At 39.0% G+C, this 27447-nt stretch overlaps 1 protein-coding gene across 2 annotated transcripts in view; it reads right to left on the bottom strand.

Annotated features, from left to right (window-relative positions):
• Positions 1 to 9325: 9325 nt before the first annotated feature.
• LOC111866257 (protein krasavietz) overlaps positions 9326 to 27447 on the bottom strand; it is a 52999-nt gene continuing 34877 nt past the window's right edge. Inside the window, exons 6-11 of one of the 2 annotated variants that reach the window (XM_023855035.2) lie at positions 24907 to 25131; positions 20123 to 20263; positions 18996 to 19215; positions 14355 to 14477; positions 10477 to 10531; positions 9326 to 10384 (exon numbers count right to left, since the gene is read on the bottom strand). In XM_023855035.2, the coding sequence (XP_023710803.1) occupies positions 10503 to 10531; positions 14355 to 14477; positions 18996 to 19215; positions 20123 to 20263; positions 24907 to 25131 (738 nt within the window). In that variant the 3' untranslated portion in view covers positions 9326 to 10384; positions 10477 to 10502. The remainder of the gene's footprint in view (positions 10385 to 10476; positions 10532 to 14354; positions 14478 to 18995; positions 19216 to 20122; positions 20264 to 24906; positions 25132 to 27447) is intronic. The other variant, XM_023855036.2, reaches the window with a different exon arrangement.

Genomic DNA, 27447 nt, shown 5'->3' with positions numbered 1-27447 from the left:
CCCAGTCACAATAAAGATAGACCAAAAACAACTGGAGAATGTGAAATGTTTTAAATACTTGGGTAGCTTGTTAACAGATGATGGAAGGTGTACTAGTGAAATTAAATCCAGGATTGCCATGGCAAAAGCTGCATTTAGCAAGAAGAAGAATCTTTTTACCAGCAAATTGGACTTAAATTTGAGGAAGAAACTAGTGAAATGCTACATTTGGAGCATAGCTCTGTATGGGGCTGAAACATGGACACTTAGGGCAGTAGATCAGAAACATCTGGAAAGTTTTGAAATGTGGTGTTGGAGAAGGATGGAGAAGATCAGTTGGACCGATTATGTGAGAAATGAAGAAGTGTTAATTAGAGTCAGTGAGCAGAGGAATATCCTACACGAAATAAGAAAACGGAAGGCTAATTGGATTGGTCATGTTTTACGCAGAAACTGCCTTCTAAAAGAAGTTATCGAAGGAAAGATAGAGGGGCGGATAGAAGTTACAAGAAGACGAGGAAGAAGACGTAAAAAGATGCTGGATGACCTTGGGGACAGAGGAGGATACTGTCATTTGAAGGAGAAAGCTCTAGATCGCATTAAATGGAGGAATTGTTTTGGAAGAGACTGTGGACCTGTCGTCTTGACAGATTACTGATGATGATGATAGTTGCTTTCCTTGTCAGTACTAGATACAGCATATAAAACCTCAATGAAGGAATAACAGAAACATAATGTTTGCTCCCTTAACTATGATTTAGAATGAGGATTCGAATCGCACCCAAAACTCTATTGCAGTACTTCACCATCGATTTAAGAGCGATGGCTCTGGAACGTAATTGGCACGAATGCAGTGTAGACTTCACACAGTCAGGCGTTACTTACTATGTCCAGTTGCAAACAGAAAACTGTTACTGTTACAAACTGACATATTACAGTTTGTGTTAAAATTGGACAAAAATAACGGACACTTTACCTGCGTTTCTATATATACCTTAAGTATAACTCTTTTAAATCATTATTGGAGAGTATAATGATCCGTATGAAAGTACATATAATGAAGAATGAAACACACTTTGTGTAATGCGAAATTTTCCACGTTAATTGTTATGGTTCTCGAGACAATTAAACAAGCCAGCGTTCTTAACCCGTGTGCCGTCACAAGGAGAAAGGTGTGACGCGAACTTTTACCTGTTGTAAGAAATTAATTGTGGAATTTTATTCGTTTTATTTTATCCCAGTTACCGTGTTTCATATGCTTGTATTTTATTCTCAGCCACTGCACTGATTAANAAGATGATGTTTGTTTATTCTTTATTACATGCCGTGATTTTTTTATGTACAGTAATGTTATATTCTAAGAAATTAAACGTAAATTATTTACTCACAGTTGTTGTTATATCATAGTTTTCATTATTGATTTATCTTTATTTTTCTCGCATCTACGCAGCTTCTTTGATATGCTTGCCACATGTTCTGTGTACGTGCTTTTCCCTAAAACTGCAGGGATTAGCAAGGATTTCTCTCTCTTTTATAACGTTGTTTTGGTATTTGCCCCTGTTTGTTAGAAGTTGGAGCTTCTTCAACTTTATGACTTTCTTCCTGCAACGATGCACCCACCGATGGTTGGACTGTATTTAAAATTATAAATATTTCAAAAATAAGTCGGTATAGTGTCACTTCTTCCGTTTGAAGAGTAGAGGTCCCGCGTCTTACAATTGTTTCAGTTCTATCACAGCTGTACTCTGAAGTAGTTCGAAAATTGTGGTTGCTAGTTTTTTCCTGTGGCGCTACAGCCCCAATTTTGGCCTAGGCCTACCTCCATGAAACTCTCCGTTTCGCTTCGGTTTACTAGATCTTACACATACAGTATGACTCCTTGGGCGAGTGATCAGCTCGTCGCAAAGCCTCTACCTGTAGACAAACTCAGAAAAACGCACACAAACATCCGTGGCCTGAGTTGGATTCGAACCCACGATCCCGGCTTCCGAGCGAGCGAAGACAGAGAATGCCGTAGACCGCTCGGCTACCGTGACCGGTGGTTGCTAGTTAGTCTTGCTATTTTCTATTACTATTAGACTACTTTATTTTTTCAAGATGGATAAATTCCTTATACGGAGTGTTCCGCCCACGAGTGCAAGTAGTGAAACATTGAGCCTGAAGAAAAAAAAAAGAAATAGAAATTAGTACACCGGCAGTATAGTGATAATTGCTCATCTTAGGGGTTTTTTTGGTGTGGTGATAAAACGTGCCCAATCCCCGAGTGTATCGTTTGTGGTGAAAAGCTCAGTAATGCTGCTATGGTACCCAGTAAATTGAAACGACATTTGTCAACAAAACGTTCTTCTGTATCAAGCAAAGGTGTCAATTATTTTCGTCGCTTGCTGGATCAAAACAAAGAACGTTACTGACTGCGACAGTACGTGTTTCAGAAAAAGTACAGGAAGCAAGTTATAAGGTAGCCGAAATTATCGTAAAGGCCATAAAACCACACACTATAGCTGAAACGTTGTTAATGCCTGCTTGTAAAGAGATGGTGAAAAGAGTCCTAGGGTCAGAAGCTGCTAGTGAAATTTCAACAATTCCTCTCTCTGCTGACACAATCAGTCGCCGAGTTATTGACATCTCCAGTGACATTGAAGCCATTACGAAGGAGCAAATAAACAGCAGTCGGAAGTTCTCGCTTCAGATCGACGAGTCCACAGATATTAGCGGCCACGCACAACTTCTTGCTTACGTTCGATACATCGATGGAGATGTAATTGCAACAAATTTATTATTTTTTTTTGCAAAGAACTTATCGAGCGAACCACCGGTGAAGAAGTATTTCGTGTCACTAATGAATATGTGTTACATAATGAATTAAAATGGAGGGATTGCGTTAGTGTTTATACAGACGGAGCCGCTTCTATGACAGGCCGTGTTAAAGGATTTATAGTTAAAGCACGCAACGTAAATCCTAACATACGATGCGATCATTGTCTCATTGACCGCGAAGCCATTGTTGCTAAGTGTTTGCCATCTTCTCTGAAAGTTGTACTGGAAGAAGTAGTAAAAGTCGTGAACCTCATCAATTCGCGGCCCCTAAATTCGCGACTTTTTTCCGTTCTGTGTCAGGAAATGGAATCAGAACACACTACACTCCTACTACATACAGAAGTACGGTGGTTATCAGAGGAAAAGTGCTAACGCGAATATTTGAACTTAATGAGGAGGTACGTGCATTTTTGACTGTTGAGGGGCATGAGTACGCGGATTTATTTGCAGATGATGAATGGGTATGTAAGTTGGCATATCTTTCCGATATTTTCGTACACTTGAATGAGCTGAACAGAAAGATGCAAGGTAGGAACGAAAATATTCTAACTAATATGGATACGATACAAGGATTTGTAAATAAGCTGAATTTGTGGATACAGAGAATTACAGATGGGTCGTTTGAGATGTCCCCGACTGTATGGCCACTTGCCAACGGCAATAAAGTGGCGATGGACACAATTAAAGAACATTTAGAAATGCTGCAGCAGAAATTCAACAAGTATTTTGGAGAGAGTGTACAAGATTTCGAATGGGTTCGTGATCCATTCGTTGCGAATTCAGAACATCTTCCGATTAATATACAAGAGGATCTCGCAGATTTAAAAGCAGACAGAACATTGAAACTAAAACTTCTCTAAGTGCCTTTGGATACGTTTTGGTTGGCAATAAGGAGCGAATACCCGGCTATCTCCGAGATGGCAGTTAATGTGCAGCTAACCAGACGCAAGTATCACATTGAAGGTATGAGCAGAATTACTGTATTTACTTTAATAGTAATAGAAGTGTATTTTCTACACTCTACAGTGAATTAAAGTTCATTAAATGTTAATAAATGCACGAGTCGATTTCTATTTAATGATAATAAAATAACAATATAATAATATTATAGTAATAACTTGATAACGTTACGTATTTATATTGTCTGGTATCATGCGTTTTTGAGGGGAATAACATTTTGGTGTGCCATGTTGATACTTCATGGTGTGCCACGAGTAAAAAAGGTTGCGGAACACTGAAATAAGCTATTAATATGCTAGTTATACGTGTCCTAACTTGTAGTGCTTGTAGGTACTGCATATGTACTTCTACACTATTGTTTTATCCTGTATTTTACACGATAGGCTCATGGTGTCATGTCAATGTGTATGTGTGTTCCACAGCAATTCCTGAACTGAGGCACTTTTGTAGGAGGAGAATATACATATTCTGTATGAAAAGATGTGGTAATATGTTTATAATTAACATGGCAACAGTGCGATACTTTGTCGTCACATCTGATATATTTGATTTGAGAGGAATCTGCACGCAAAGAAACACCATTAAATTGTATTTATTTCCTTCTAGTCTTACCATAGATCGATGTACGTGCAGTAAGCATCATACTTTAAGCAATGGATGTAGTTTAACAACAATGTTTGTTCAAGGTGTAACTGTAGTATCAATTGGTACACATCATACAAAACTAAAACATTTATGGAACCCTGCTCTCATTGAGCCTTTGGCTGATTCCATACAGCAGTTCCGCAGTTCCCCTCCTTCAAAAGTCAGCAGGCACCCGGCCAGTCCTCTTCTGTGAGCTGGCCCGAGAGACAGGACTAGCGCATAAGACTGTACTTCACAGTCTGCAGGAACGTCTGGGCATGAGAAAAACTGCATCACGATGGGTTCCCCATGATTTGACGGAAATGCAGAAATGGCTACGATACGAAGCTGCTCGTAAGCACTTGGAGCGCGAAGGAGAGGCTTTCTTATGCCGTATCATTACGCTGGATGAGACATGGGCCAAATCGTACGAGCCACAAATGAAACGCCAATCGAACGAATGGCGTCATTAAGGGTCACCACAAAAATCAAAAGTTCGTCAGAACCCCTGCAATGTGAAAGTTATGGTGATTCTCGTGTACGACTGTGATGGTGTAATCCTACCGCATACCGTTCCCCGACAGAAGACCGTCAATGCGCAGTATTATTGTTAATTTTTGGAACACAACCTGCGACCAGCTTTGAGAAAGAAGCGGCGACACTTTCTGCAGAACCCACCCATCATTTTGCAGGACAATGCTCGGCCGCATGCAGCGCAAGCTGTGCCTGATTTGTTCGATCGATGGGGCTGGGAAGTGCTGTACCATCCACCATACTCCCAGGGCTTAAGCCCTTGTGACTTCGACTTGATTCCTAAGATGAAGAAACCACTTCGTGGCATTCGCTTCAGAACTGTTCCAGAGATTCTTCAGGCAGTAGACCGCTCCACTCGAACTATCAACACAACAGACGCTGCTAAAGGTATCCTACGACTTCCACATCGCTGGCAACGGGTTGTACACAATGCTGGTGACTACACTGAAAGACAGTAAAACTTCGAAACATGCATCTATTTTGTATCAGTTGTAAATAAATACAAGGGTTGGATAAAAAGTAGTGGCAACACTGCTGTAACATGAAAGATGTGCATCAGGTGGCACTAGCGCCGTCTGTAGCTGATGGCAGAAATTCAGTTGAAGTAGTGCAGTGAGTGGCTGTGGTTGCGTTTCATTAAGTTGCATTGTGCATCGTCTTGAAGTGCAGGAGCCCAGTTCAAGCGCCCTAAAAACATGTTTATGTAACAAGAACAACGCTCCTGGATAAAAATCGAAGTTGCACGAGGTCGTAGTGCACAGAACTGTTATCAGGGACTGCGAGAAGCATGTGGTGATGCTGCTTTGCCATATCGCACAGTGGCACGATGGGTGAAATTGTTCTGTGAAGGGAGGGATGTCATTCAGGACGACCCCATGTTGACAACCACACAATTCAGCTTCTTGCTTCTTTGCTGTATGTCGATCGTCGATGGGTTGCGAGGGAGTTAGCTGCTGAGGTAGGCGTATGTCACAAAATCGTGCTACACATTCTGCACGATATTCTTGGATACCATAAAACTGCAGCGCGTTAGCCCATACAACGTCCGAGGTGCAACAATGGCAACGTTATGCACTTGCACAGGACTTGTCGGACCGGTACCAGAAGGAAGGTGACGACTTCCTTGGAAGGATCGTCACTCTGGACGAAACTTGGGTTGGCTCTTACGAACCGCGCTTCAAGCGACAATCAAATGAATGGAAGCATCCTGGCTCTCCTCATCCAAAGAAAGTGCGCCCTACACAGAGTAATGTGAAGGCAAAATTCATTGTGGCATTTGACACTCTTACGAACCGCGCTTGAAGCGACAATCAAATGAATGGAAGCATCCTGGCTCTCCTTGTCCAAAGTGCGCCCTACACAGAGTAATGTGAAGGCAATGTTCATTGTGGCATTTGACAGTGACGGAGTGATACTGTACCACACTGTACCTCAATGACAGACAGTAAACACTGCCTACTACTGCAGTTTCCTGTGTAATCATCTTCGTCCAGTACTCAGGAGAAAGCAACGACACTTGTTGGCAACGAACCCCACCATCCTTCATGACAATGCAAGGGCTCATACTGCTGACGCTGTCAAGGATATCCTTCGCCGCTGGTGATGGAAGATTCCTGAATGTGCAAGGGCAAACCTCATGTTTTCAGCCTCCACAATTGTCTTGCTTTGTTTTAACTTTGCCATGCATTAATGTTTATGCTTCCCAAGACAATTGTTTCTATTTCTACTTACCACATACTACAGCAAAAATAATGGTTAACAATCATGTATTTGTACAATACTATTTTAAGTAAGATAGTGATTTTAGCCCCATGAAACAAAGGACAATACAACAAAAATGTGGACTCACTCAGTAAGGTAGCGTTTAATGCTAGTGTGTCAGTTTAAACAATGACCTCATGAAAGAAAAATTAATATAATTATCTTTTTTTTTTCAAGTTCAACAGGCAAACAAGATATCCACAGAACTTTTTCACCTCTCTTGTGAAACATAATTTTTTGAAGTGATTGATACCAAGGACTTCTGGGTTGACATCATGTAGTCTGGTTAATGGTTACCAATGTTTCAGGGGAATGACACTGCAGTATGTACAGATCTTTCAGCTGTCTTAGGCTCTTAAAAAAAGTCAGTGCATATAATTTCCTTAAATATATGTCTGAGAAAGATAAAACTGGGTCTCTCGAAGTGCCTAATCCAGCAGCTGACATGAAATTTGAGGTGGCAAAGAGAAGTAAAATTAATACAAAATTTCTGGGTCTCCTGTGTAAGTCATCCATAAAATCTATCAGGGGTTCACTCAAAAGAAATCAGACATGGCAAAACATTTCACACAAAACTGACACAGAACACAATGGAAGTAGGGCATTTGAGCTGTCCTTTTGGATCAAACAACAGCATGTCTGATTAACTGCTTTTATAAATTTTCATTATGTTCATCCATTATCACACATATGTTAATGTTTCTATCTTTCAGATTTTCTCTTACGTCTCCTACTACTCTGAGACCATGAGTTCCGCTAACACAGATGGTACTTATCACTCTCACCTTTGCCAAACATCAGTTTTCATTACCAGTCTATTAAGCATACAAATGGACATATGCTTAAAAGCAAAGGAAGAAAATCTGATTTGAATGGGCTTAATTATGTGAAATGAAAATGAATCCATCTCCACAAACCATGGTTCTTCTTGAGAGGTTAACATTAACTTAGCTCATCAAGATATTCACCTTTTACACAATCCAAAAGTTCATTACAATTTTCGCAAGAGACCACCACTGGAACCTAGACAATATACTTGCACCCAATTCCGTAAGAGCCGCTTTAATGTCTATGCCTACATCATGTGAAAAGAACTGTCAAAATACAAGTGAGACTGCTGGGGCTACACATTCAAAGACTTCAGTTTGTATAGAATTGCTAACCTTTAACATAAATAGTAAAAGGTAAAGTTGTCCCCGTGCTTAAATAATTAAGCACCAAACCATGAAGGCATACAGGGAAGTGGGTATATAGGCAAATTATGTAATTCTGCTACAGCAACCTCTCACATCAGGTTAGAAGCAAGATTAGTGTGACCTGTTTCAAGACGTTTGCCTACTGGACAGGTGGTCTGCATTATTCTGCTGTTCATTTCCATACTGCCAGCAGGACATATAGTTAGTTCACTGCAGCTAACATGACACACTTTGCATAGACCTGCCATGGTAGCCAATAATTCTGAGCCCACTTTACTACTGCAGTCAAACTTACCTTACTTTATAGAAGTGTCCCAAAGGGACAAATGCCTATCTGCTTCCAAGCATCATTCCCATCATGAGAATGCTTCCAGACATATAGTAAAGCTGGTTTATGGAGATAGCAGAAATTTAATTCTTAACATTTTCTGATGTTCTTTCAAAAAGTGCAGATTGTTCACACAAACTTTTTCTTTTAGTGTGCCCCCTCCCACACAAGATAAAATGATTTAAGTTGAATGATCATGGAGACCACACTGACAGACTTTCTACTACTTCACCAAAGATCTTATCTAATGTGTTCAGAGAACTGTTTGTAGTTTGTCTTTGTGTTATCTTGCTTTAAATGCCCATACAATTTTTCTTCGTAAGACAGCTGACTGAAGATGGATGAAAGCATTAATCTCAAATAAAGTCTGGAATCTACTGTTTCATGGAAAAGCATAGGCCCAATTATGCTCTGCACACTAAATCCCAGCTTTACCATCATGCAATTGCAGTTCATGAATCAAGAATTTTCAGTGATCAGAATGAAATGTTTACCCCGCCAAGGTGACGTGAAATATCGTCGCTTTCGGCAATTTTTGAAAGCTCCTACGGGAGCTAAATAAAATCTCACATAGGTTGTAAGTTCTGAGTCAAGTTTTTACCTTCTATCTTCGTTTCTATATCAACACTAATACAGCACCTACTAATTCCACTCTTATTAGGATTTGTCACTTCACAGTAAATTTGAAAGCTGTACACTAGAGTGCCTATACAACAGGTGAGCTGCTGCTCTGCCAAACTGTACTGTACCACCAAGTGCAGTGTTCTAACAAATACTATGAATAGTGGGGTTGCTACAACACAGCTATTTAACATTATGTTGCTAGTGCATTAAAAATCTCCCATTCCTCTCGCAAGACTTGCTAAAGGACACAATACAAAGCCACTGGAGGGGGGGGGAGGAGGAGGAAGGATGGAATAACAGAGAACTTCTCTAAGATAACACATACCAAGTGAAATACAATGCCATTAGCAGTGTTAAAATTGCAACAGCTCTCTCTCATTTGTAATTTATAATCTTCATGGTATGCTGAAATGACATCAAATTAAGGTAATTTACATCACAGGAACAGAGGCTACATACTATACTACTTATATGAAGAGAGATTGTACATCAGAACATGGTAATCCTTTCAACAATCTTTCTTTATTTTCCCAGACAGATGTGATTACACATAAAACCCTAAAACCAATGCCATACCTGAAGTTTACTGTCACTATAAAAAGTACAAAGATTGTGGATTTTATGTTTCATATATCCAAATAATTCACATCTCTTTCAGTGGTTCACTAAATTTTATTGTTCAATATCATCAGTAAATTATGCACCTGGTATACTCACATAATATATATTATTAATTTATTTTGTGTAGTGAGGTAACAGGGAAAGACTTTCAATCATGTAGATAAAATAAATTTCATTTACAAAAGGGTTCTTTTTATCTACTTGGCAGCTTATTTGAAACACTGGTTAATTTGTCTAATAACTTGTACCAGTGATAATCTGTGAGACACTACTATGCCACATAGTATTTATATATATATATACTATATATATAAATATATACAGTGTATATATATAAAAACAGAAGACCAAAAAAACAGGCTGCGAACAAACAGGACTCGCTGCATGTCGAGCTATGGATGACAACTTACTTCTAAATATGTGGTATTCTCATCTCTGACATAATTTTTATTACACTTCATTCATTTTTAAAATTACAAATATACTAAAAAAAAAACGACTCTGATCCTTTATTTAAGAAGGGGTTACTAAGATAAGAAGAACTCAAGATTTTCTCTTGGTCATTCATATCTTGCTCACAAGTAGAGGCTGCCAATAACTTCCATGGACTGGTCAGTTACCAGCCAGCAAACCAGTTTTGATGAATAAGGCACCAGTAGAGTCAGAGACGAACATACCAGTCACTCGTTGTGTTGTTTCACTTTAATACCACTACTGAAATTCAATAAATTTCATACATTTAATGCAGCAGCATATAAACAAAGATTTCTGAAAAATGATTCTTCACAACTGACTTCAGTTGAGTCCAAAGTTCTGAAATATTACTTTTCTTTTCACCCCATCAATAAATGAAATGCACTACCAGAAGATATATGTTCCAGAATACTGTTGACTTTCCTCTATGGACACCACAGGCAATTTTATTAATGTTGGATATTTACTGCAACACAAGATAAGAATTCAGCACTTCAGCATGAGGGTTGGCTTGTTCTTCAATGTCTCTCCTGCTGTGAGAAAATAAAAAATACTTACCTCAGTGAATGAGAAATAGGATCCATTTAGTCATCATCCTCACCAGATTCAGATTCTGAAAAATATAAAGTACTAACAGTCAAATGTGGAACAACTTGAAATAATGTTTCTGCCAAATACCTCTGTACAGACACCAACTACCTACGTGCAACCAACAAACATCAGGTGTGAGGATTAAGAATACACTACTTTTAGCCAATAAAACACACATTGTTTCCACAGAAATTAAATACTATGACAAAACACATTCTTCAGTCTCTGTAAATCCAGTACAATATCATGAAGACAAAGGCAGATGGTTCTGAAATGCCATACATAAGCCATGCTATATGGTGTCATATTGTAGGTGACCATAAACTTCAGATTCACTGAGAATGAGAACCTCAAATTTGATCAAGTATTATTTATCAAAGTGTGATATGAAAAGACCTGGTATTTTGTGTACAGAAAGGCAGCTTAATTATCTGATCTGAAAACAAATTAAAGGGTCTTTCTTGGAAGGGTCAATTGCCTGTCTCTCTTACTGTCAGCCTGTCAGCCAGAACTTCAGCTGTCACCTGCTGAAAGAAAGGAGTCTCAGTCTTTACTAATATGCAGGCACTATAAACACCATGCATTTCTAAGTAAATAAACTGTTTGGAACTTGACATCTCAGTGGATGCTCCAAATGTCTCCCTTCTGCATTTAAACAAAGTCCCTTGAAAAGAATGTTTGGCACTATTTCAAGTTCACTGACCTAGATGTAACTGTTTCACAAATGATGTGCTTAAGTTTATGCAGCGCCTGGTACAAATTGAATACACTTTGTTCGTTAGGTTTTCCCACACATTAAAATCAGAGGGATTTAAATTTGGCGACCTCATGGGCTACAATCTCCAAAACATCAGTCTGTCTTCAAATGTCTAGTTTAAAACACTGCCTGAATAATTAGCAATGTGTGCTACAGCATCATCTTGGTAAAACAACCATGTCCTCTCTTCCTCTGTAATGCTCTCAGAAAAGGGTCAAAGAATGTTACTGGCACACTGCTCTGAATTAAGCATTACAGAATTATGAGTCCTACTAGTACTGTAGCAGCTTCACTCTCCGACCACTTCCCTCCCAGGGAAAGAGGCCCCAGTACCCATTGGAGAGGAAGTTGGGTGGACCCCAGAGCTGGTCTGGACATGGAGAAAATTTTTGACCATACCAGGACTTGAACTCTGATCCCTAAATTGTCCAGCCTGTAGCCAGTTGCTATGCTGACTATGCCATTATGGCCCCTACACTGACATGTACTTACCACAAGAACCACTTAGAAAAATGCAGTCTTCTTTCCTAACTGCCTTCTCCAATTGCTTAAACCTGTCAAATTTTACATGACACTATAAGTAACATTTTAGTTTTTCTCAATGCTGTTGTAGCTAAAACCTGTACCTGTTGAGCTAATCATGAGGGATTTGGGAGCACTCTGCCACCAATTCTGTCAAGCTTCTCCTAAGTTAGCAAGTACTCTGTCCCATGTATTTATTGTCCAAAAATGATCCAGATGATTGCATTTTTTTTCACCTATTCAAAACACACTGATGAAGGTGGAATCTGAATACCAAGATACTTTGGTAAAACATTTTACATGACCTTATGGCTTCTTTTTCACATTAAATATTACACAGAAAAGCCTGTTGAACAAGCATATGTTTCACTAACTCACATCAGTACTATAAATGAGAATATGTTTGTCTTAATGTCTTACCAAAAGAGAAAATAAAGGGAACTGATATGTATTACAGTCAGTCATTTGCAGCTGTAGTCAAAGCACAGTAATCTACCTGAAGGTCTCATTCTATCTATCACTTAAAGCACATTCAGTTACTGCTTGTACTTCTTCTCATAGCCAGGGCAGCAGGATTCAACCTTTCAAGAAAGACTCTGTATAACATATTAGGCTTGATTAACCTTTATCCTATGGGCATTTAAATTCCGTTATGGGCAGCGGTACGGAATTAATTTAAATACCCACGATTATAAATCCATAAAAACTGCAATCATTTACTAAATTTGCTCCTATTTCTGCAATTTCTGTGATAAACGAACGAAATAAACGCTGTTTTTTTTCTAGAAAGAATGTAGAATCAGATATTGTAATTTACAGACTTTATAAAATGTGTAAAAAATTTTAGACTGATTCCAAATAAAAAATTCCCAAATTTGTCGTCTCTCTACAAGAATTCAGAGTTCTTGGAACGAAGAATGTTGTATGTAAATGTGGCAACACAGCAGCGGATAGTTTATGGAGCCATGTATAGTCTTGCATGTCTCGAAAGATTATACACGTACGTCATTTCGGTATGCAGAGATGTGGGGTGAGTATCTATTCGTATACAAGAACCCTGATTGTTTATAATCGCTCGTTGCAAAACAAAAAGCTCTCTCTTCTCACTCTGCTGGAAGTAGATTATAAGTACTTTCAAGGTTAGCATCCTGATACCACAGCCAAGCAGTGTCAAAAGTTAGCATTCTGCGAAGTTGTGAACCAACGATTGCGCTGTCTCGTTAGGAAGACGCTGACATATTTCAACTCATAAACGACTCCGAATAAGACTGTTGTAAATTCAATTCTGAGAGTGGCGTTGAGGAAAGTGAATGATAAATTCATTTCGACGAAGACCCATCATCTTGGTCGGCAACCTGTTGACCACCACACCAGCATGGCAAGAGGAGTGTGAATAATTATTATGGTGGAGCTGTGTGCAAACTGTGGCAAACAGTTATAGCATCTGTTGTCGAACCTGGAAATGGACAAATAAGCTATTTTTCCATCTCCCTGATCTGAACAGTTACATCCTGTTGTCACACTGAGAATTTCGTCAAGCTCTTGTGCGGAACATGCTGGAAGTGGTCCACCTCGCCATCAACGGCCAGGGGTCGAACCCCTGCCGTTTTATGGGAGATATCTCGACTATAGAAGGCCAAACCACATCACTGGCCGACTTGCTCTACTTCGCAATTGAGGTGTCGTGTGTGCTTTTCGCGTGGGAAACGAAAGACCCTCCAGACAAAGTGTTTGAAGTGCGAAATCGGACTCTGCATTTCCGGATTTTTTTGAGAATTCCACACGAAGGCAACATTCCGGCAGATGACGCAGGTGGGAAGACAGACCCTCCATGCAGATGGTGGCCAAAAATTACATAAGTAGAACATCATTTTCTACGTTAAAATATAATTTTATATAACGTTCGCACGCGCGGACTGTGCGACCAGGGGTCGAACCCCTGCCGTTTAATTGGAGATATCTCGATTATAGAAGGCCAAACCACATCACTGGCCGACATCCTCTACTTCGCAATTGAGGTGTCGTGTGTGCTTTTCGCGTGGGAAACGAAAGACCGTCCGGAGAAGTGCGTGAATTGCANGCGCGGACTGTGCGACCCCATATGGCGTCATTCATACCGCTGACTTTATTTCTGCGACCCCATATGGGGTCTTTAGTCGCTTAAAGGTTAAATACAAGTACACACTACTGTTCCACATGCATTGACCATGGTGTTTACAAGAACCGATCAAAATGGGAATCCTTGCTGAAACCTGCATAAGTGGAACAGGATTACAAGCCAAAAACTTTCATATATTAATCTACCCTCTGCATAAGTTTCAAGCATGAAGTAGAAGGTAACTGGTAAGTTCAGGGGACATACTACTCGGGGTGGGGGGGCGCAGAGATCAATATTCTTCACAACTTTTCACTTTGGCAGAGATAAGGAATAAAGAAGCTATATGGAAATATGCACACTCAAGCAAGCCTGTTGTGGGTGAGTAATATCTGACATGGCAATGATAGCCTTGCCCACAGATATAATAAATGTAAACAGTAGATCTTATGTTCAACCTTTCTCCCTCACCTTCTTCAGCATTCTGCAGCCATTCAATGAACTTCTTCATCTGGTCCAAGAAAAGCATCTTCCCCTTAACAGAATGGCCCTCCTTGTACCACTTCAGAATCACCTCCTCTGACAGAACATCAGCTATAACAAACATCAGAATGTCAGATGGGCCAACATGTACCAGCAAGCATCCAAATACAAATTCTCACATCACTACCCAGAATCAACCTTTTATTTCTTTCCACAGTTTTTGCACATCCTACCATTCTGGTCACATCTGATTCCATATTTGTGTATCTACAACATTTCACACAAATAAAAATAAAACCATAAAAAAATATTCTATGTAAGAACTATTTAGTGTCTAGTATTACTCATCTACTACAGCAACACCCTCAATTACACAATGCATATAAGAAGACTAAGGACAGTCCAGACAAAGGCTGTCTTGGAACTGTCATTTTACACACAGTAGGACCATCAAATGTGTGAAAGAATTAGCAGCCACTGAATGATCCAGTACTTGAATGGGTCCTTATATCCACATGTGTGAGGATGTGTAGAAAAAACATCAGCAGATATATTCTAGCATATGCACTCTATGTACAGGGCACGAGGTGTGTGAGGCCCTTTTAAGTTTGGCAAGTTTTGATTTCCAAAATTTGGCACACCAGGATGTCACAAACAAGGGGCAGTTAGTGCTGCGTATAACTTGGGAAGACACTCTCATAAAAAATTACATTAAGTTAGACACAAATGGATGTGTGGTGTTGGCACCATGCATTCGTATTTAGGTTGAGACTTAAATATTTTAGCTTTGTTTTTTTCCTATTGGAGAACAGATTCTTGAAAAATTTTACAGCAACTTTTATTACAACTAAAACCTACATAAACACAGCACCTCACCAGCATGTGTTTGCAAGTGTCAGCAGATGCTTAGTCATCGGCACAACCCAATGAATCCTCCTGAATAATTCAAATATCTAAAAAAGAATTAAACAAACTTATTGAATGAGCTATTCAGCTGTTACATTCTATTACCAAATAAGCATCTATGTATTCAACAGTGCCCATCAGTACAGAAACTATCACATATGTTGCTCTGAGAGTAGGAGCAACTATGGAACAACCTGGCCTGCTCTTACAGGACAACATTACTGAATGACCTGCTTGATAGTTATATTCTGCTACCAAATAAGTATCTAAAATATTCAATAGTGCCCATCATACCATCACCACACATCTGCTACTACCATTCCCACGAGGAATAAGATGACATGCATTAAACAAAGGCAAGCTTCTTTTCATGTAGGAGCAACTAGAATTCAGCAGAAGGTGATGGAACAACCAGGACTGGTCTACAGGATGGCAACTGATTTGACTGCAGCAGGCCATATGCTTCTGTGAATAAAATCCAAAGATCTTTTGATGTTTTCAAACCACCTTTGCCAGATGTTCAAACAGAAATCCCAAAATGAGAGAAAGGCACTGTTCAAATGTGTATTTCACCATCTCACTTCAATATTGTAAATGGGGCCAAAAAGCAGACTTCCAAATGACTGTGCAAGAACAGAAACACACAGAGAACTAATATGAATTAGTCATTTGCAGGTGCAGTGATAGGTCAGACAAGATAAACAGTCTTAGCAGTACTAGAGACTGCATAGTAAGGCAGGCAATGGTTGCTCTGCTTGCTCATTTGAAGTGTAAAGCGCATTCAGCTACTGCTTTAATGCTGTTCCATGGTCAGGCAAACGCGATTCAATTGTTCAAGACTCTGCATATAACTTTAAAATGTGCCTCATAGCTTTTAATTGTATATCACAATACAGACCAAATGCCTAAAAAAATGAATGTGGGTTTTGGAATATTTAATCTTTCAAACATTCCTGATATTTTTAGAATAAGAGGTTCTATCAGAAAATTCCAGGACTGCTATTGTTCTGCCTTAAGAAATTTCTTTTTTTGAAATGGCTTAGTGGGGGGTGGAGTCCAACTGGGTCCACTTGGCACGGTGGCCATTGATTGGCCTATTGTAGCCTGCCCTGGGTGATTATGATGGAATGAAGATCGGACTCGGAGAAAACCTGCCCCAGTGCCACTTTGTCCATCACAAATCCCACTTGACCAGACGTGGGATCGAACCCAGGCCACCGTGGTGGGAAGCCAGCGACTAAATTCTTGAGCTATGGCACAGCCTTTCTAACTGCCTTGGTACCAAGGTCACACCTCTACAAGCCTACTACATCAGTCTGCCTTGTGACACCACGCTGTGAACACATGTTTTTACAGGAGTACTTTTTCCACTTTCGTTTTGTCTGCGATGGACGGCAAAATCGAGCAATGTGTCCGCATCAAGTTTTTGTGAAGTTCAGTAAATCTGCTACCGAAAGCCTTGAAATGTTTCGTGAGGCTCTTGGAGAACATTCTTTAAGCCGGACAGCAGTATTTGAATAGCATTCACCTTTGAAGGCCAGCTGAGTGTTAGACGAAGATGACAAACATTCAGGGCAACCAAGCACAAGCAAAACGACAAAAAATGTCGAAAGAATTCAGGAATTCACCCACGAAGACTATTGCCAAAACAATCCTCCATGAGCTCGCAGACACTGTTGGGATCAGTTATGGAGTTTGCTAGATCTTAACAGAAAATCTTAACATGTGCCATGTTGCCACAAAGTTTTTCCCCTCAACTCTTGATAAATGATCACAAGCAGTGACGTAGAAATGTGTCTCAAGTTAAGAGAGAAGGCTAATGAGGACCCAACTTTTACAAGTATCTCTAGGATATGGTTATTATCCAGAAACAAAGCAATAATCGTTGCAGTGGAAGAATCCACACAACCACCAAGAGCAAAAAAAAGTGCAGCAGGTCTGGGGTTCAACAAAGAGCATGCTTACTGTTTTTTTTACATGAAGGGGATTATTCAGTGAAATTTGTTCCTCCTAACACTACGGTCAACTCTTACTTTTACTGTGATGTTCTGAGACATTTGAGAGAAAATGTATGACAAAAAAAGACTGGAATTTTTGCATAACCACAACTGACTCCATCATGACATCTGCCCACAGGTCCGTGAAGATCACACAGTTTGTGACTAACAACATGGTTATCATTCCCTATCCTCCCTACTCACTGGACTAATCCTCCGTGATTTCGCTTTGTTTCCCAAAATGAAAATGAAACTGAAGGGAAGATGTCTCTGAAACAGTGTCACATGTATAAAGGGAATCCCAAGAAGTAAGCATTAAGGATAATGACTTCCACAGTACTCTTGAAGCATGGAAAAAACAATGAGATCGCTGTATATGTTCCCAAAGAGAATACTTTGAAAATGGCAGCCAAAATTGAGCAAGTTAATCCAGCATTTCTTTTTTGACCTAGTCTGGAAATTTTCTGATAGCACCTGAAAGGAGAAGTTAACAATTTTCTTAAACTTGTGCAACTTCTTACATTCGCAGCAGACAGCTTATTAGGGGCAGACCTTTGCAAGCAAGTTCCACCCACTATTAGCTACATGCTCACAATGCACAAAATGAACGTCAAATAGCACCAATTTCAAACCTCCAATTCTGCAATGTCCATTTGTTTGTGTCATTGGTCTACCATTATACTGAACAGCTTATCATATTGTCTTAGTTCTTAAAAAAGGCAAACAAGTTTAAGTGAATCCATATCATCCCAATTTCCTCTTTGACAAGCCACTGACTTCATGAAGATGTATAACCAAAAATTTCACATTCAAATTTAAGGATTTCTGCTTCATTGCCCTAATTAAGGTTGAAAACTTGAACACCAGGCAGCAAAATCACACAAATACTTTTCATCCCAGTTCAATTAAATCATCCATTGTCATACAGTACTTAGATTATGGAAAGATGTTTTTTCCTCATACATACGGGAAAGGCCTACATGATGGGTTAACCATGCCATTATGAACCATCAGCTATAAACAGATTGGGATGCAGAACTGAAAGTAAAACATTATAGGAAAAATCTGTAGGAATCACTCAAAATATGAGTTTGGTAGAAAAGCCCTCATTTTATATGAGATTTATTCATATGTATTATTAATAGATCGATGCAAATGATTTTTGTTGCTGTGATGGAAGTTCTCAGTTACCGGTCATACTCTCTGAATTACAATTACTCTTAAAACTCAAAAGCAAGAATTCACAAGTTTTGGTATAAATGGTCTTTTAATTTTTTTTAATTTGCTCAATGGGGGGTGCTGTCCAACTGGGTCCACTTGGCACGGTGGCTACCGATTGGCCTATTGTAGCCTGCCCCGGGCGATTATGATGGAGAATTTGGTGGAATGAAGATTGGCAGGGGAAACTGAAGTACTCGGAGAAAACCCGCACCAGCGCCACTTTGTCCACCACACATCCCACTTGACCAGACCCAGGATCGAACCCGGGCCGCCGCGGTGGGAAGCCAGCAACTAATTGCTTCAGCTATGGTGCAGCCTATAAATGGTCTTAGAAGCAGCAGTGTAATAAATGAGTACCAACCAATCAATTCCATGGAGCTGAGCCCCTCTTGAGGAGCCAAGAATCATTCAGCTACTCAAGAATTACCCAAGAGCTTATGGACTCTGAAAGTTCATTACTGTGCTCACAAGAACCAATGCGTTACTAGGCATAAAAAAAACATACTCTTGTAGAAGAGCAAGATGATCTTCTGAAAAACTTTCATGAAGTTCATGTTGCCATAGCAGAACTCCTGTATCTTGAGCATGAGTGCCAGTTCTGAGCGGGCTGTCGTGGTGAATGCCTCAAAAAGCAGCGTATACTGCTTCAAATGTTTCAGTGCTTGTTCTGCCACTAGTTCTTCTTTCTTGTTCCATTCCACTTGAGACATCACAGTGGACCACACCTATGAAAGAACAAGAACAATCAGCTTCACTAAACCACTTATCCAAAAATGTATTCATAAACCTTTGTGTATTTGTCTGGTACAAACTGTAGAACATTACTCTACCCACATTTTATTTCTGAATTCTCTTCATTTGCATTAGCACACCCACAAAGGAAATGGTGCATTCATCCTGCCCTGCATATTACCAGCACTGAGAGGCTTTAAATTTATTTGAAGAACAAAACACTATGTTACTAAGGAAATCATATTCAAATGAGAGAAATGCAACATCCTGTCTGGAAAGTTTTCATCACAAATGAAGATTAGCTTGAAATATTTCTCATGAATGCATGAAAGTTTAACTTATCTATTAATCAAGTTGTTTCATGGCTAGGAGATCCAGAAAGGTAAAAAGGTCCATTCTGGTACTATGACACATGATTTAATCTTGGCTGCAACATGGATGGATAACTGAAAATGATAATTCAGCTTTCCAACTCAATTAGCCAGAGTTCCAAACAAAATAAAGTGCATCACCTTGATTGCAGAGGGAATGGATGTACAATTTAAGACGGACTCTTCCTTTTTCTATTTTTATTTATTTGTGACTGGGCAGAGACCCTTGGCACTGAGGCTACCAATGGGCCTATTACACCAGGCCCTGATGACAGAATCATATTGAGCACCGGTGGAATGAAAACTGATGGGAAATTTAAGTACTCAAAGAAACACTAGTTCTAGGAAGAGCTCAAACCAATTCCCCACACCACTGCAGGGGAATTATGTTTGAGATATCAGCCCCTTCTCTGAAATGGTTTTGGTTTGGTCTTAGACACAAAAATCTTGATACAGGAGAGTTTGCTTTTTGGGAAAACTATTAATTCTTCAACAAGAAAATCAGGGTATACACAAAATATTAACTTACAAGAGAGACCACTTCATGCTCGGCAATATTATTCTTTGCGGCACTTTCTTTCACATCTGTCACAATATCTTTGATTGCACGACCTTCTGACAACTGCTCTTCCAACTGAAGTTGCAGGTCACGCTTTGCTTCTTGGCTTGCCTGTTGTGAGGGAGACCAGAATTATTTCATTAATATTTTTAGAGTCATCTTGGAGTAAAGAAGATGACCACTGGTTATGAACTGATTTCAAACTGCATCAACTTCCGAACTTATATTTTTTTTAAAATATGATATAAAACCTGATGTGGCATGTCAGTTGTATCAGAATGACTGAATGGGTCATTAAAGCACAACATATCGGCAGAATACTCAATCATAAGAATACTATGGTTTAAAATCTGACAATAATGTTGTTGCAAAGGAGATTTTAACATTGCATATGCCCAGATAAAAGTGCTTCAACCATCAAAGCCTTTCCAGTTATTTCTGACAAGAAATTAAAACTACACTCAACTCCTGATTATCCGGGGGCTTATAAACCGGTCTGCGGCTTAACCGTGGCTTTTCTGAGGCTTATATGTTGTTTAATATTCATTCACTTTTGTTTCACATGGTGAGCTGTAACACTATTTTTGCACTAGTGTGAACCGAGCTCTGCATTTTTTGGCCCCGTTATCCTAACACAATGTTCTAGGGAAGGGATGAAAGAATGCAAGGATTTTTTGGAAAGTTTCAAGGACAGATACACCGCCCCAGTTAGTCTCTTTGTATCGCTCTTCAAGTGTGTTGTGTTACGTATTCAACAGAAACTTGAGATTATCAATCAGTTGGGAAAAAGAGGTGTAGTCAAACAATTAGCAATGCAATATGGCATTGGAGAACAAACTGCTTGTGATCCGGGGGGAAAAAAAAATCAATTAATTTCCTTTGCTTCGTCTTCTAATTCAAGAAGAATGAAGAAGAGAAAAACCATGAAAAAATCAACATATGATGATCTTGACAAAGCAATGCTGATCTGGTTTAATCAACTAAGGGCACAGGGAACAACAATAACAGGAGCAGCTTTTGCTAAACAAGCGAAATTTTTTTTCGAAGCACTTGAACTACAAGGAAGTTTTGACGCTTCTTCCGGTTGGCTAACACGTTTCAAGCAGCATCATGGAATACGAGAAATTAGTATTCAAGGTGAGAAATTGTCAGCGGACTTGTCATCATCAGTTCAATTCTGCACCAATTTTGATAGTTTCATGAAAAGTGAAAATCTGCTGCCAGAACAAATCTATAATGCCGATGAAATGGGTCTTTAAGGAACAGTAGCTTCAAGTCTGCCTATCCATTATTTAATCAGAAACCAGCTTGGATGAATAGAGTGATATTTAAAGAATGGTTTGATTTTAAATTTGTGTCTCATGACCATCTAAAATCCCAAGGCCTAGAGGAGAAAGCTGTGCTCCTCATTGACAATGCGCCTTCACATCCTAACGAAAGTCTCCTGAGGTCAGATGATGGAAATATTTTACTCCTAATGCTACCGCACTTATCCAACCAATGAATCAAGGAGTTATCTCAAGTATGAAGAGAATCTACAGATCAAATTTGCTATAGAAGTACATCAATGAACACAATGATCTGACGTGTTTCTGGAAGTCTTTTTCAATGTTTGATGCCATATACGAGATTTCAACAGGGTGGCATACAGTAAAGCCATCTGTATTGAAAAATTCATGGAAGAAACTGATGCCTTTCATCACTAATGAAGATGATGAAATCCATGGATTCACTGGATTCAGTGAAAATGAGATAGCCATAGAATTGACAAAATTGGCTAACCAAGTTCATGGTGGTGAAGATCTCAATGAGGAAAATATAAGAGAGTGGTTTGACTGTGACTCGTGTGAGCCAGGCTTCGAAATGTTAAGCAGTGACGAAATCGTAAGCTCAGTGGGGATGCAGCCAGAAGAGTGGGAAGAAAGTGAGAATGAGGAAGAGGTGGACAGTGCTGCTAGCAGGAAAATATCACATGGTGCTGCTCTTAATCATTTGGAATCCTTACTAGACTATCTTGAGAGTGAAGAGCACAGTTTATTAAGTGACAAGCTAATATTACATAGGTTTCGTACGGATATCCGTAAAAAGGAAAATGCCGCGAAAAAGCAAACGACAATATTAAATTTGTTTAAGTGTTAAGTGTGAATATTCGTAAAAAGTGTTGGATGTTGTTGAACACTGTGATTGAAATACCTAATTCACACTTCAGTGTAATGTAAAAAAGGTATTAAATAGGCCATGAGATGACATAAAAATGAGGTTGAATAAATTTTAATATGGGTAGGCCTGTAGTATTATGAAGGTACAGCATTACAGTACTAATTTTAATAAAATTTGTCTTAACCGGGTTTTCGATTAATCGTGATTTCTATCCCCACCATTATCCCGGATAATCGAGAGCTGAGTGTAAACTTTCCTGACTGGTATTAGTGATGCAGTGTCAATCACATTCTTTAAAACAAAAATTAATGAAACATATTGTCATGTTTATCTAGTTCTGTAGAAGTTATTTACAGTCTGTCAGCATCTTGATATGAATTTGTTTCAGCTTACACTATTGTACTATTTAGTTCTGGGACTCGCAGCTTGCATCTAACAGTATGATACTGGCCACTTGTCTTCTACAGCACGCACTGTTTCACAATATGCGAACGCACTTCGGTATACTCAAATGCACTCCACACACAACTATACTGCCTCTGCTTGCTTTATGATTATGGTTTCTAAATTATGCGAAAGTTGATGCACGTCGTGTTTCTGGGAGTTGCAAGAAGAGCGGGAAAACCTGTCACGTTCAACAGTGATACAAGTATGATTGGGGGGGAGGCACTAGCTTCCCCTACCTAGCACTCAGTCTGTGCAACATGCTACATTGTTAGAGACTAACATTTCCTTTCTGGTACTACTGTCATGTTCAACTTTTTCTTTGAGTATTCATTCAGTGAAATCTCTAATTAATGTTTCTCAATTACAGGAAGGTTTCCTCATACAAAATTCAATTTCTTTAGCCCATCTGAGGGCCTTCTTGGTTCAGTGCTTAAATAACTCAAGGAGAGGGAGAAACAATGAATGGGATTCCATAAGAGAGAGAGAAAAAAACATAAAAAATAAAAGTAAAGGTATCCCTGTAAGAGGCCATGGAGGCCCGTTGGGTTCTGAGATGTTGAGGTTCCCACATTTTCTACATAATCAGCTCATAGATGGCAGCAATATTGTCAGCCCTATGTGCCGGCTGCCCTCTACATCCAAGAATATTCCTGGAACTCATTTCTGGCTTGTAGCATAGTGCCTCAACCAACCATGCTACTGCGTGCAAAACAAGAAGAAGAAGAAGAAGAAGAAACCCATATAAATTTAATTATAACAGCCAATTCAACTGCTTGAAGCCAACAATTTCATTCGCTCAGAGGGATGGACAAAGGATAAAATGAATGGGTCCTATTTATGTCCTTGTAAAATCTGTAAAGAGAACAATAAAAGTAAACTGCAATATGAAAATGGAAGAAATGAAAGTGCATGGGCCAAAAATAAAATCGTTCCCTTCAAGTCAAACTGTCAATTCAGAAATTGCCAAGGTGCTCAATTTGCATAGCAAACCATTATCTAAAGTCCTGGATAATGGGTGTAAATACACTTGCAAAGGACATGACGATTTTTCTACTTTAATGAAGTAAAGCAAAAATGTGCAATATCTTTAAAACAGGACATTCCAAACCTTTTGAAACTAGTGTCAAAAAGCTGGGTCATCAAAGGACACACTTGGGGAGGGAGCATATGCACATGCCTCTTATTTTTGGACAATCCCTCCCCTCAGCTGGCTTCCTGATTCTTCATCAACCACACAGCTAGGACTACTGGAAAAAGAGAATCAGGAACCTAAAAAAAGTTTCCTGAATGACTTCACCTGTAAGAAAGTGTTCTGGAGTTCTTGAGTTGAGCAGCTGAGTCTTGCTGCAAGCCAGAAGCAAACATGTGCAAGAGTGCATGAGAAAGTTAAGTTGCAAGAAGACAGTGTTGCAAAACAGCAAACAATACAAACTGACATCAAGATTGTACAAATGGCTCATAGTAATGAGATAATAACTGCTGCAAATGTGATGCTACAATATGGTAAGAAAAACTCTTGCATTAAACAAGGAACAAGGTATCCTGGCTGAACCAACAAAGAATCTGGGAAAACACTTCCTGAAGAAACTGACATTTTATGAAGATGTGATCTATTGGATATGTCCACAACAGAAACAATATACGTCAGCCAAAACTAGTCTGAAAAACAATTCACAAACAGAAAAGACTCTGGCTTGTTAACCTCAAAGAATTTAAAGCACACTACCTATCATTAACTGGACTCTCAAAACGTTTTTCTTTACAGCCATCATGGCAAGTAACAATTGAATCCCTTGAGAGAGAGAAGTATACACCCAGGTTAGAACTTATGGTTGTCACATGGAAAAGAATGAAAGGTGTATTTTCTCCCCATTATTATGCATCAGTAATTCTCAGACCAACTTCAGGTATAAATGGTGTGCAAGTTGAGTAAACAATGAACTCAGTTTTAGTCTTAAACGCATTATGTGGATTCATAATCAAGGACCTCAAAGATTGCTGTTTGCCTCAGTTTTCTATTGTCTATGGTCTTTGCTAATCATATTCTGTCTACAGCAAATTAAGTCAGGAATGTAACCTTGGTAGTTTGCAAGGGATAGTGTAGTACTTTCTGAAAGGGATGAAGCAGTTATCCTGTAAGGTTTTACCTGTGCCTTGTGCAGTTTAACAATATCAGCCAATCCTTTCTCTTCAAATGTGGCTCGGAAATGCTCCTCAGTCCGTTTGTTTAGAGGAACAAATTCCATCAGTCTGCTCTCAATGCCACCCCTTTTTAGAGCAGTCGTAAGACTGGCAAGGCCCTTCTCTTGCTTCCAGGTGACAAACACCTCCAGCAAGAAGTCCAGAGCCAAGCTGTCTTTCACAAGGTGTTCCTGAACACAATAAAAAACATAACATTAGAATTCAGAGATACGGAATAATTGGTAGAATATCCAGGGCTACATAATCCAGCATGAACATCTCACTCCCAAAGAGCATGTCATTTTTTTAAAACTCAAGGTCAACAAACAAGAACAGCAAACTTTTTGTAACGTCCTCGTATATTCATCTTGACACATGATCACTGAAAAAGAAACCTTTCATATGAAAAAATCTTTTGTCTAGCAGTCTCCCTGTGCCCCTCCGCCAGGCTACTAGCCAATTGTAAGCAGATTCTTAAGAGTGCAAGAAGCAATCTATGTCTGCTGCTGCTGCTGTTGCTTCACAACCATTAATACATCACACAATTACCATGTAATGCCACAGTAGTAAATAACAGAATACTGTCATTGGAAATACATTCATAAAACTAACACAAATACATTATTATATCTGTACAGTTTATGGGAACTTTTGGTAGGGAACATTTTTTCTGGTTCATGACAAGTCTGTTCTAATCAGAACTGTAAGAAAGATTGGCTAGGTACTCAAGAGCTTCAAGAGTACAAGATATGAAGCTCCTCACTACACAATCTTCTCCAGCCTCCTATTTTTTCATCCCTCTTGGATCCAAATATACTCTTAAGCATCCTGTTCTCAAACACCCTTAGCCTATGTTCTTCCCTTAACGTTAGAGACAAAGTTTCACACTCATACAAAACTATGGTTTTGTGTATTTTAATCTTTACATTTATATACAGCAGACAAGAAGACAAAAAGGTTCTGAACTGAATGGTAGCAAGTGCTACCCAAATTTCCTCATGTATCAAATTACAAACAGGAGCTGGGATAGTGCAGTTGGTTTAGTGACTGGCTATGGGAGGGATGACCGAGGGGTTGGAGTCTTGATGGTTGGGCAAGAATTTTCTCTTCTCCAAATCATCCAGACTGGCTCTCGAGTCCACCCAACCTCCTATCCAATGGGTACTGGGGGTAAAGCAGCAGGGGCATGAAGCTCACCACTCACCTCAAACTAGTGCTGAGGTCAATAAAACGTGGATCTATACATCCACTTCCCCATATACCTTAATGGCATAGTTAAGCACAGGGACAACCTTACCTTTATCAAATTACAAACAGAACCATAGAAGGGGAACAACTGCTGTTTAATAGCAAGAAGACAGGGTACCCTATATAGGACATAAAACATATACAATAACTTTATCACAATCACTTGTGGCACTGCAAAATAAAAATAGAACATGCACCATTTACATGCTGAAAACTGCCACGTCATTTGTGCACAAAGCATTAAAAAACAACGCACTCACAAAAAACTCTATTCCATGATATCACAGACTTGTACTTCATGGCCCACTTAAAAAACTTTTAACTGCGTTCTAACATTTTACATTTTAAGGCTAATATTCAAATATAACAAAACACAGAAATCAAAATGAAATTTATATTAATGACCACTATTATCGTTCTACAGAAGAAATACAAATTAATAGTGAGTAGTACATTTCATCAAAACTGCCTGATGATCCACCTGGATCAAAACATGTAGCAATATACATAACAAACAAATTCTAATACAGTAATAATGGTTTATTTATTATGAATTTGTATGTTGACAGCTATATAATAATACTGAACTTTGATTTGTTAGTTGTTCTGAAATATTTGAACTTTACTACATTTTCAAAAGATCTATTACTTATACCGATGCTATGATTTTGTCCTTCATTCTGGTGACAAGACATCAGATTAGTCTCTCTTGTGCTTAGTTCTAGACCAGCCTCCTTGCTAGCATCAATTAAATTTGAGCTTTTGTGTTTTACTTTTTGGTAGTTATGGTGTCCCCCAACAGATTTAAATTCTCAGAACTGATCAGAAGCTGAACACATTTTAGTTAAAAGTCAAACTAGTTTCATCAGTACCTCAAACTCAGTAAGAATACTGCACAGTACTTCCATCCTAACTGAGCCCACATGCTTTCTTACAAGTCTGTAAATAGCTAATATACTGCCTCTTATACTCCCATTTTCTCTTCAGCATCTGAAGACTGCAAAAAATGTGATCAGCAGTTGATCTATTATGAAGAAACACCAATGATCCCTAATACTATTGTCTACATATAAACTTACTGTATATATTTCTGTATGAAGAAAATAACAGTGGTATGCCTCATAGCAGTTGGTGTTCTGTTCATTTAATCCTTCATAGTCATGTGCAATTCAAATATCATTGTTTTGTACATATATGAAAGTGTCCAAATGAAGGTCCAAAAGTATTGGAACATGCCATAGTTTCAAAAAAACATGCTC

The sequence above is a fragment of the Cryptotermes secundus genome, unplaced genomic scaffold (genome assembly GCF_002891405.2).
Source record: "Cryptotermes secundus unplaced genomic scaffold, Csec_1.0 scaffold940, whole genome shotgun sequence".
Taxonomy (NCBI): Eukaryota; Metazoa; Arthropoda; class Insecta; order Blattodea; family Kalotermitidae; genus Cryptotermes; species Cryptotermes secundus.
This window is presented reverse-complemented; position numbering and strand designations above follow the sequence as displayed.